This window comes from Ochlerotatus camptorhynchus, unplaced genomic scaffold (assembly GCF_037179485.1).
Source record: "Ochlerotatus camptorhynchus isolate MF236.1 unplaced genomic scaffold, CSIRO-AGI_Acam_v1.1 ptg000328l, whole genome shotgun sequence".
Lineage (NCBI taxonomy): Eukaryota > Metazoa > Arthropoda > Insecta > Diptera > Culicidae > Ochlerotatus > Ochlerotatus camptorhynchus.
This window is the reverse complement of record NW_027040816.1, coordinates 1,753,042-1,764,693: the sequence shown is the minus strand read 5'-3', so window position 1 is coordinate 1,764,693 and position 11,652 is coordinate 1,753,042. Positions and strand designations below refer to the sequence as shown.

Sequence of the window (11,652 nt, the reverse complement as noted above, 5' to 3'; positions counted from 1 at the left end):
ACTATTTGCAATTTTGAGTAACTCTCATCGGCCGTGCAAGGTTTCATTGTTAATCGCATTCCCTTTCAGTCCTAGGAAAACATATTTTTCATTATCTCAGTTGTTGTTGTTATTATTATTATTATTGCTATGCGGGCGGGTGCATTTTCTACAACCAATTAAAGCAGAGAGGTTAATGTTTCCGAAGCGTCTCGTCGTCACTGACACACGACAGCGAGGCGAGAGCTAGAAGAACATGATGAATCGGATAATTTTGGCAGAAGAAAGCCGACCATCAGCAATGAAAAGAAGCTCAACAGTGGAACAAGCCAGTAACCCCAATTTCTTCTCTCGGCAGCAGTAAGAGCAGTAGCAGTAGCAGCAGCAGCAGCAACGAGAAAAGCGGTGAAAATTTGATAAGGCAGCGTGCCACGATGATTAAACCACGGCGCCCGGGTACGTCCCGGGGCTACGAGGAGATGGATGGCTCCAATGTGCCCAACTACGGAGTGACACCAACGGGGCGCAGAGGAGCCAATGGGGCATCGCCGATCGGAAGCACGGGCAGCAATGACCCGACGAGTCCGATCAACGGCAACGGGGGAGCACCGCCGGAGTTCGAACTGGCCTCGGTCAGTGTGGTTCCGGACGATACGTTCACGGTGACCCAGGCCGTCAATGCACTGGGCTTTGGATGGTTCCAGGTGAAGCTGTCCCTCTGTGTGGGACTCTGTTGGATGGCCGACTCGATGGAGATGACCATTCTGAGTGTGCTCGGACCGGCGCTGCACTGTGATTGGGGTATTACGAGGTACCAGCAGGCACTGGTTACGACGGTTGTATTCCTGGGGATGATGCTGAGTTCAACCTTTTGGGGGCATTTGAGTGATCGCTACGGGAGGAAGCCGGTAAGTTATCACATACATAGGTAGTAGTAGCTATTCATCTAATGATTATTTTACTAAATTCTAGGCACTAACGTTATGCGGTGTTCTACTGTTCCTATATGGACTGTTGAGCTCTGTGGCGCCAAGTTTCGGATGGTTATTACTATTGCGTGGCCTAGTGGGATTTGCTATTGGATGTGTTCCTCAATCGTGAGTATACAATATCTTCCCGGTTTTGATATTTTTTCCCTGATTAACTGACAAAACCCCAAGCCATCAAAACTTCCTCAAAGTACCAAGACTGCAAACAGCGTGCCGATTCATGTTGACATGACTGGTTCTCGGAAATTTGGTTACCTAATTTTTAGATTGTGCCACTTTTTGAAAGGATGAGTGAGATGTGGCTCTGCGGAAATTAGCCTTCACCGATAAAATGGTCAATTCCTGAGAGTAGACCTAGAGATCCAAGGTTTTTTTCCTAATTGTATACAATCATGAGCATAGAGAAAATATGCCATCATCATATCAATTTTGCTACCTGGAGGTCAGAAACGGTCCTCTGGATATTCTGAATCACCGGGAAAATGGCCAGTTCCTTAAAAAAGACCTGGAAATCCCGGTGATTCCGGATATCCAGAGGATCGTTTCTACTATCAGGAATTGACCACTTCTCACAGGTTTTCCCATTCTGGCTGGCCAACCACAGTTCCAATCAGTTCCCTGTCTGTTCCGTTCGTAAGTAGATAGTCATGCCTTTCAAGAAGTAACTCAAATTAAAAATTGGTAACCAAATTGCCAAGAACCGGTCATGCCAACATGAATCAACACACATTTTGCTCTGGACTTTTCCAGGTTTTTTCTTCGACCCCACTGGCCAACCACAGGTCTAATCGGGCTTCTACTCATAACAAATGCAAGTAGATAGCCATACCTTTCGAATGGTGGCTGAATCATAACGATTGATCATTGCATTGCCGAGAACCAGCCATGTCAACATTAGACTGATGCAAAATTTGACTTTTTCGCTCAACAGTGCTTAAATGGTTTCAAATCGGGTCCTGATTAGCCTCCCAAAGTTACAACTAATTTGGTTAGAAACAGACTTCGCACAAGCCATTTGAAGTTTACATGTAAATGCCTTCTAGTCTTTTTCCATATTACGCTGCGAAACAGTTCGGTAATTATTCTTATAGAAAATTTTCTCAGCTACAACTTTGCTCAAGATCGTTTCTACGTAAAACGAACAAGGAAAAAGTTATAAATTATTTAAGAGATTGGTAAACTTATGACATGATCAAGCAGCTGCTCTGTAGGCAACACTGTATTTTGCAGTGTGGCATAGTAGCCATGATTTTTGTGTCCTGCTCAACGCCCCAGAAACACCAATGTTGCCTGCTGAGCAGTTGATTGAGTATGATCATAAGACATCAGCGCATTGAACCATTGATAACGATCCTTGAATTTGATCAAAAAATGGTCTTGAGCAAAGTTGTAGCTGGGAAAATTTCCTACAAATACAGTTGAAAGCTTCTGAAGCAGGCCGATATGGTGAATTATTAGATAGACATGAACAAAAATCTTGGTTTTACCATAGTAATTCCCATACAAACTTCAAATGGTTTGTGCCATCTCAGTTTCTCACCAAATGGGTTCAAATTTTGAGAGGTTAGTCAGGATGCGATTTGGAATCGTTTAAGCACAGACAAACAGACATAACTCATTGAATATTTCTCACCGTAAAACATCGTCGCTAAAACATTACCGCCATCTGTTGAGTACACGGTGGTGGGTAGTACGCTGAACAGATGGCGGTAGTGTGTAAACGTCAAACGCAAGGAAATTGACTATGCGCGCCACAGGGTGCGGTACTACCAACTACGATGCTTTTAAATTGACCGTTAAATGCTTGTTCGATGAACAACTTGCGAGAGTTATGTCTGTTTGTCTGTGGTTTAAGTATTGTGGAGGTAAAATTTCAAATTTTGCATCACTCTAGTCAACATGCATCGACGCGCTGTTTGCAGCCTTGGGGTTTACCCGAGCAAAGTAAAATAACAACTTGATATCATCTTGTAAACAAGTCTTGTTATTCCAGATATCATTTAGTTTTCAGATGTTATCGGATAACTAATTTAGTTACCAAGATCGAATAATTTTACTATCATGAAAGAATATCGTGAGACAAAAATCACTGTCAATCATGTTTCAGTTATCAACGTAAGGCTTTAATACCGAATCGATAAAATAATTTGCAATTTGTTGAAAAAATTGGCATGGATCACAGGATTTGTTATCAGGATGTTTTCAATGATAACTAAATCAGTTATTTTTGTGATATCCCAGAAGTAATCTTTTGTTAAAATTTTTGTAATGTTTCTGTTAATTCCACCACAATGCTAACATGTTCAGTAATCAAATCTTGATAACCGGGTATCAGAACTTGTTACCAATTTGGTATACTCCTTGGCACGAGTTGTCAGTTGACCCATTAACGCCCAGTGATTTATGTATAGATCAGTTACATTTTTGATAGCTGTCGAGGAATTAGAGCTCACCAGTTAAACGTGTCTTCACCAATATTTTTCTGCCAATCTCTTGAAAATGGTTAACTATTTAGTTATAATATGCAGATACTACGTTTTATCAACTTTTATGGAATAAAGTTCTCGTTATATGTGCTACATAGAAGGATACGTTCTTCAATAATGTTCTTTTGATTAAAAACGCCAACACTACAGTGTATTTTTTGACGTAGGACTACGCCTGTGATTTCTATATGGGGGTACACTTTGCGAAAACCGAAAATGGAACATGTAACAAAATTATGAAAGATTTTGAACATTAATAACTCAGGTGCCCCTGGACCAATTTCAATAATTTCATCACCAATCGATCAGAAATATTTCTACGCATCAATGGCAATGATTCCGACTGATGATTTTCAACAAGAAACTGTTGAATAAGTAATTATGTCAAGCATTGTCCATTGTACAAATAAAAAGTGATAATTTATCACTGTTGTCATGAAATAAACGTTCTTCCCAAACCCTGTCATCATAATCGAGTACCTCTTGGTTGCACACCACCTTTGCTTGCAAGGTATTGACATTGGCAAACTATGCAAAAGGAGAGTGTCGCTACTTGAAAGCAAACTACTCATGATGGGAGGAGTCAGTGTAGCTTACCGGCGTGTGCAAAAAGAAAGGCAATCAAAATTTCATTTTGTGATTGTTTCCCAAACACAGACATCATATTGAAACACCATCGTGATTATGCATTGTAGCATTCTCTGTAAATTCCAATTCGTACAGTAAGTGCTTCAGTGTTTATACCATAGAAGTAAATCCTGCTAGGATGGAGAACGTGTTTGAATTGCAACCATTCAACGATACCTTAAACGACCTTTGCTGAAGGTAGCTACGGGTGATTTTAACAAGATGCAAAGGAAAGTTGAAGTTACAAAGCTTGTACACAAGTCCGTCATGCCAAACATTGTCAAACGCCTTTTCAACGTCTAGCAATGCCATGGCTGTGGACTTGGATACAGCTTTGTTACTTCGAACGTTATTCATCACCCGAACTAGTTGGTGATTTGTGGAATGCCCCTTCCTAAGCCCAAACTGTACAGGTAGGAGAATGTTGTTCTCCTCGACAAACTTGAGCAATCGATTGAGAATTAGTTTCTCGAACAATTTGCTCAGCGCTGAAAGGAAGCTGATTGGTCTGTAGCTGGAAGGTAGTGATGGATCTTTACCGGGTTTGCGGATTGGTATGATTTTTGCAACCTTCCAGATACTTGGAAAGTAGTGCAGTTGTAAGCATCTGTTGAAGATAGCAGTCAAAAGCGAGTACACTTTCGTGCTCAGCTTCTTCAATACCAAGTTGAATATACCGTCAAACCTGGGAGCCTTCATGTTCTTGGTGTTTTATACGCTGAGCAAATCTGCTCCACTGTAATATTTTCTGCTGGAAGGACAGACACAAGGAGAGTCATCCAAGTTTTGTACACATTGTGCAACCTGATTTTCAGCGGACTATGGATGATGGAGCCAAGTAGATGCGACGAAGCAATGTGGTTGCCAATTGTATTTGCTTTCTCCTGCGGGGTGATTTTGAGCCAATCGTCATCATTTTCGGCTCTGAGAGGTGGTTCAAGACCTTCCAAAATGGACTGAAGTGGTCGCCCAAATTCTTTTCGTTTCGGAGGGAAACCATTTTGGAAGCAATCTCCTTGTTCAGATCGGCCATTTCACGGTTTTTGCCCAGATCTCTGAAACTGGCATCTACAAACATTTCTTAAACGAATCAATAATTGGGTGTGGGAATCAATGACAACAATCTTATCCTTCACGAGAACTTGACGAACATACGTCTCGTCGACCACGGATATGGCCTGGTGAAGTCCTTCCAGTGCCCGATCGATGTCCTCTACGGTGTCAAGTGGCGGATTTTCGTCGATGTCCGGTCAACCACACGTCCAAACTGGACCCAGTTGACGTGGTAATAGTCTTTTCGTAGGATTGGAGCAGGAGCTATGTTGACGCCGAGCTCAGCCACCACCGGTTGGTGTTCGGAGCTTGAATCGTTGATTGCCACCGGCTTGGATTGCCCGAAGTTCGTCAAGAAGAAGTCCAGCGTGGAAGGGTTTCCCCCCGGAGAGATGAATGTCGGTTCATCTGGAAATTGCACTGTATACAGGCCATGCTGCGAGTGGTCGAATAGTACACTACCGTTCTGATTCCGTTAGTAGTTGCGCCATGCTTCCTGATGAGCATTCAGGTCGCCCCCAACAATGAATCGGGAGCTCGTGCGAGTGATAACGGTGAGGTCATTCTTGAATTTCATCCCTAATCTGTTGCTGGCAGCACACTGGCGAGGACAATACACAGCTATGAACCGGACGTTTGTGCGGATGTGGGGCAGGGTGTGAAACTTGATGATTGATTGAACTTGATGATGACCACAACACCACCGGGGGGTGGTGCGATCAAGTCGGATAATGTTGTGATCAGGCAACCAAAAGCTGTCGCCGGATTTGAGATGGGTCTCTGTTAGGAGGCCCATGTCGATGTTGTGCTTGCGGAGGAAGTCAGCAAGTTCGAACTTTTTTGCTCGTACAGAGCAAACGTTTCAAGTGACGATAGTTAACGGCTTAGACGCCATACTGAATGATAAACTTACCGAGCCCTTGGATCTGTTCGGGCTTGTTGCGGCACTGACGAAGAGCGCTGGACATGTCGACGAATACCTCCATCAGCTCATCCGCAGAGAAGAGATCGGGATTGGCGTTTTGTGCTGGTGGTTGTCTCCAGAATCCAGGGGGGATGGAGAACTTTGGCCAGCTGAGGGACAAGACGTTTCTTGACGGGGGCCGAATTGTACCCGTGAATTTGCTTGACCGTGTTGCGTAGCATGAAGAGGCGGGAAGTCTTCCACCCTGAATATCGTAGTGTTTTCCTTCTTTCATCCTGGTTGGTTTCTTGTGGACGCCTACTTTCGGATCCGCTTGAAATCCTCGCGTTTGGGGCACTTTTTGTCGGACCCATGATGACCGCATTTTATCGCTTCCGCCTCATCGACAACACACTCAGAGGTAACGTGGTTTTGTGTGCATTTGCCACACCGCGGCTTGATGTGACAGTTTCGGGTGCCGTGTCCAAAATACAGGCAACGCTGGCACTGGGTGACGTCGTGACGGCCGCCACGGTATAGCTCCCATCTCACAATGATGGAGATGATGGAGCGAATAGCCTTCATCGTCACTGTTCCCTTCTGGAAGTGTACCAGGAAAAGGCAATCCGGGTACTTTTTCGTGTTCTAGTCCCTTCGCGTAATCCGGTAGACGGCAGTTGAGACCAGCTTGCAGTGGTCCTTGATTTGATCCGAGATGAACTTTGGGTCGTAGCTCGGTAGACCTCGGATAACCACCTTGAAGGGATTTTTCACCGGGAATATCATGGGTGAAGAAATCTGCCTTGGAATCCTTCAGGTGATTTACGGCCAGGTTGTATTCCGCTCTCGTGCGGTTCATCACCTTGGTGAAAAATTCACTTTGTACTCAGCTTTGATGCAAATCGACGCGAAACTAGCGATGAGCATATTGAGGGATGTATTTTTACCACCAGCGGTGGGTAGAGTGGCGAACCTATTTGAAATAGGCACACCACCCGAGCTTCCTTCACCGGGATCTTCAATCCTTTGCTTGGCCCTTGAGCGATTTCGTCACACACGAGATAACCGGACAACTTCCAACGCGAAAACTTGGTAACGTTTAAAAGAAAACTGTTCGTCTTGTTAACTAATGGTCACTACTTGAGATGGGACCATGAATATGTGCATCAACTGAGATCGATTAGCGAGTACCTATGAGTTGCCAATGAATTCGAATACCACCGCAACCACGACCATGAGAGGCATGCGAAAATATTCCCGTTTAATGGAATACACGTATCTGGTGCGTAGTGAATCTAATCTGGTGCGGTAGTGACCTTCTCTATATCCATCTCCACCAGTCTCTGCCTAGCACCAGTCAAGGGAATTTTAACGCATCGATAACTGCTTATTTGTTTTTATTACTTTAAACCACGTTAAAACTACACATTTCCTAACGGATTTATATTTCTAGTGTAACTCTGTATGCTGAGTTCCTCCCCACAAAGCAACGGGCCAAGTGTGTTGTTCTGCTAGACGTGAGTTCCACCATTCATTATTACCTGTTCAACTTAAAAATGTCCCATATATCAACAGTGTTTCTGGGCTCTGGGAGCCTGCTTCGAGGTGGCCCTGGCACTGGCCGTTGGGCCCAACCTAGGTTGGCGCTGGCTGTTGGGTCTCTCTGCTGCACCGTTGTTTGCATTCGCCGTGATTACTCCAGTAAGATCCCATAAATTTCCCATTTAGGTTTATCACTACTAACCAATCATTTCAGTGGTTACCAGAATCGGCTCGGTATCACGTTACCAGCGGCCAGAGCGACAAGGCTTTGAGCACCCTCGAGCAGATCGCCAAGGACAACAAGCGACCCATGCTCCTGGGGCGGTTGGTCGTGGAAGGTCCTAGCGGATCCCGCGGAAGCTTCAAGGCTCTACTCGGAAGCTCTCTACGGCGAACCACCCTTCTGCTGTGGTTCATTTGGATGTCGTGTGCCTTCTGCTACTACGGTTTGGTGCTGATGTCCACGGAGCTGTTTGGCGGTAAGAACAAAACCGTCGTGCCGGAAACGGAGAACGATTGTCATCCGCTGGCAACAACCGATTATATGGATCTCCTGTGGACGACATTGGCGGAGTTCCCGGGAATTTTCACTACCATTTACGTGATCGAGCGATTTGGCCGCAAGAAAACGATGGCCTTGCAGTTTCTGGTCTACGCGGGATGCGTTCTGCTGATCACCGTTACTGATGTGTAAGTTGCATTTGGATGCTCCCTCCCGAAAAAGGATTAGTAATTGTCTGTTATTAATTTCAGTCGCGTCTTCCTCACGATCATCCTATTCATGGCCCGCGGCGTCATTGCGGGTCTCTTTCAAGCGGCGTACGTGTACACACCGGAAGTATACCCTACGGCGCTGCGCTCGATTGGAGTAGGCGGCTGTTCGGCACTCGCTCGGCTGGGTGCCATGGCAACGCCTTACGTGGCACAAGTCCTATTTCAATCGTCCATTTGGAGTGCCGTGTCCGTGTACGGGTTCTTCGCCGTGTGCGCCAGCGTTGCCTGTATAATGCTGCCTTACGAGACGAGGGGAACCGACATGGGCCAGTGACACTCTTTTCTTTTTACTTAAACATAGTTACTCACCTGTTGACTATTATATGGGGAAAGAAACCGAAACCAGACACAAAGATACCTCTTCGAAGAATTAGGAATGAACAAACCCACTTGTTATCGCTCTTTATTGTAACTGAAGTTAGGAATTTATTCTGATCTTGTTTTTTTTGTTTAGAGATTAAGAAATGTGTGTATATAAACAACTATTTATTTATATTTAAAACTAAACTATTAATAAACGATTTGTTTGAGTAAAAAGTTGTCCGGTACTCCGTGTTAAACACTGGGGAAGCGTATTTCTTTGGAATCCATATTCTAGCGATTGGATCAGCACTGGGCAGCCATCTCCTGCTGTTTAACGTATCTCACCAGGCGGACAATCGTGGATGGGGTGATTCCCTGGATTCGACTAGCTGCGGCAATCTGTTAACGGAACAGGCGATATAAGGATTCCATTCCGTACCAGAAGTGATCACTATTAGCATAAAATACTCACGGTTTGTGGTTGAATATGGACGAGCTTTTCCTGTTCCTCATAGGAAAGATTGAGAGTTCTCCTGGAATTTAAATGAAAACTGATTCAATTTTTTATTCTTAATCTTAGGGCTAAACATTACTCAGTACAAAAACTGATCAACTTACGAAAGGTAATCAATTGAAGTAGGGATCTGTAGCAGCTCGTGCCTTTGAACTTCAGCGACTTCCTTTGCTTGCTCTTGAATCGAGAGACTGTACAGAGCCTCAATCTAAATTTTTTTTAACAAAAATTTCAGTCACAAACTTGACTCTCACCTACTAAAAAAACACCTACCTTCAGTCTCTCACACAGCATTCGATCTTCCTTGATCCAACCGAGCACCTCCGGTGCCAAATCACACAAATTCTCCGTCGTAATATCCTCCACAGTAATGGCCAACATTTCGAACGCACTCTTATGGATGCTTACCTTCCCTAGCTGTAGACCCAGAAGCTCCTTCCACGTATTGCTACCCTTTTTGATATCACTCAACAGCTCAACACCTTTCTGTATCCGCTCTCTCATCGACGCCATCTTTCGGTACCGCTCCTCTGAAACCAACCCCAACCGATATCCTTTCTCCGTCAATCTCAAATCAGCATTATCCGGTCGCAAACTCAGTCTAAATTCAGCTCTACTGGTAAACATCCGATACGGTTCGTTTGTCCCCAAAGTCGTCAAATCATCCACCAACACTCCAAGATACCCCTCCGTTCGACTGATCGTCAGCGGATTCCTTTTCAGAGTCTTTGCAGCGGCGTTCACACCCGCCAGAATCCCTTGCGCACCCGCCTCCTCATATCCAGTCGTTCCGTTGATCTGTCCTGCGAAAAACATCCCCTCCACCCGTTTGGTTTCCAACGTTTGAAACAGTTCCCGTGGATCAATAAAGTCATATTCCACTCCGTAGCCTGGTCTGACCACTTCAGCGTTCTCCAATCCTCGCAAGCAGCGAACCAACTTGACTTGCTCTTCCTCCGGAAGAGTACAGGATAGCCCATTCGGGTAGATCAAATCGCTATCGAATCCTTCCGGTTCCAACCAAATCTGATGGGTCTTTCCACCGAATCGAAGAACTTTCGATTCGATCGAGGGACAATACCGTGGCCCAGTCAACTCCTCAGTAACATGGCGATTGCAGTGTAAATTCCGCGTGACTATTTCGTTTACATCCTGACTAGTGTGCGTTAGGAAGCAGTCCAGCTGATCCTCTTTGTTCAACCACACGCGATCATTCATAAACGAAAACGGTACCGGTGGATTATCACCTGGATGGCGTTCCAGTATGTTAAAATCGATTGAAGACGCCTTGATTCGAGGTGGAGTTCCCGTTTTCAGACGGGACATTCGGAAGCCCAAATCTTCAAGGCTTTTCGCCAGTCCAATTGCAGGTTCATCTCCGATTCGTCCCGCAGGTATCGTCTTCAACCCGATGTTGATTTGACCTCGAAGGAACGTGCCCGTTGTGATTACCAACGATTTAGTCCAAACAACACTTCCATTCTTCAAACTGATTCCTTTAATTTTGCTCTTGGATGTATCACCACTCCCTTCAAGAATGATATCCTCTACGGAAGCTTCCACAATCTCAAGGTTTCGAGCTGATTCCAACTCCCTCTGAACCTCCGCCTTGTACAGCTTCCTATCAATCTGTGCCCGAGGACCCCACACCGCCGGTCCCCTCCGCTTATTCAGCACCTTATACTGAACGCCACTGTTGTCACAACATCGTCCACAGACACCATCCAGTGCATCGACCTCCCTCATCAGATGTCCCTTCCCTATTCCACCGAACGAAGGATTGCAGGACATCTCCCCTATCGTTTCCCGTTTGTGGGTAATCAACAACGTGCGAGCTCCCATCCGTGCCGCAGCCGAGCATGCCTCCGTACCGGCATGACCGCCACCGACGACGACCACGTCGTACAGCGGTGGCTGATCATCACCGCCACCGGATAAGGTGCAGTAACTAAAATTATAGGTTGTATACTTATTTTCGTACACTTTCAGCAGTACTTACCGATTGATTAGGTTGGTATTCAACGGAAATCGTTTGCTTAATCTGATAATTGAAGGAACTTTAAGCCACATTTTCAATTAATGTATCAGCGAACTAATGATGGCATAACTACCGTACGCAGCACGGCAGTGTTTAGACTAGCGAAATGTTTACAAACAAACGTTGAGTGAAGAAGAAATGTCAAAATCTAACCCCGTGCGATTGACGAGTGCACGGATGGATTTGAGTTCACTCACTCGACAAAAAGTGACACAACAGCGGGGCCCTGTTTACTAAAAATGAACATATATGTGTTCATTTTTAGTAAACAGGGCCCCGCTGTTGTGTCACTTTTTGTCGAGTGAGTGAACTCAAATCCATCCGTGCACTCGTCAATAGACGAGTGCACGGATGGATTTGAGTTCACTCACTCTACAAAAAGTGACACAACAGCGGGGCCCTGCCCAACAAACAATTTTAGCTGCAACCTAGCTTATACAGGC

The 11,652-nt window shown here is 45.0% G+C and overlaps 2 protein-coding genes across 2 annotated transcripts; one reads left to right on the top strand and one right to left on the bottom strand.

Annotated features, from left to right (window-relative positions):
• Positions 1-366: 366 nt before the first annotated feature.
• Positions 367-8,647, top strand: LOC135708160 (synaptic vesicle 2-related protein). Its single transcript, XM_065230158.1, has 6 exons — positions 367-887; positions 952-1,076; positions 7,492-7,555; positions 7,614-7,739; positions 7,795-8,270; positions 8,334-8,647. The coding sequence occupies exons 1-6, from the start codon at positions 414-416 to the stop codon at positions 8,626-8,628; spliced, it is 1,560 nt and encodes a 519-aa protein (XP_065086230.1). The 5' UTR covers positions 367-413; the 3' UTR covers positions 8,629-8,647.
• Positions 8,648-8,743: 96 nt separating this feature from the next.
• LOC135708156 (protein MTO1 homolog, mitochondrial) lies at positions 8,744-11,277 on the bottom strand. Its single transcript, XM_065230153.1, has 5 exons — positions 11,171-11,277; positions 9,445-11,119; positions 9,276-9,379; positions 9,130-9,190; positions 8,744-9,056 (listed from the first exon to the last, which is right to left on the bottom strand). Exons 1-5 carry the CDS (start codon positions 11,239-11,241, stop codon positions 8,961-8,963), a joined length of 2,007 nt encoding a protein of 668 aa, XP_065086225.1. The 5' UTR covers positions 11,242-11,277; the 3' UTR covers positions 8,744-8,960.
• Between the last annotated feature and the right edge of the window lie 375 nt (positions 11,278-11,652).

Coding starts and splice junctions, on each gene's coding strand:
- LOC135708160 (XM_065230158.1), top strand. CDS start 414: ATGATTAAACCACGGCGCCCGGGTACGTCCCGGGGCTACGAGGAGATG. Junction 888..951: donor ATCGCTACGGGAGGAAGCCG/GTAAGTTATCAC, acceptor ACTAAATTCTAG/GCACTAACGTTATGCGGTGT. Junction 1,077..7,491: donor ATTGGATGTGTTCCTCAATC/GTGAGTATACAA, acceptor TTATATTTCTAG/TGTAACTCTGTATGCTGAGT.
- LOC135708156 (XM_065230153.1), bottom strand. CDS start 11,241: ATGTGGCTTAAAGTTCCTTCAATTATCAGATTAAGCAAACGATTTCCG. Junction 11,120..11,170: donor AATACCAACCTAATCAATCG/GTAAGTACTGCT, acceptor CTATAATTTTAG/TTACTGCACCTTATCCGGTG. Junction 9,057..9,129: donor TCCATATTCAACCACAAACC/GTGAGTATTTTA, acceptor TTCCGTTAACAG/ATTGCCGCAGCTAGTCGAAT.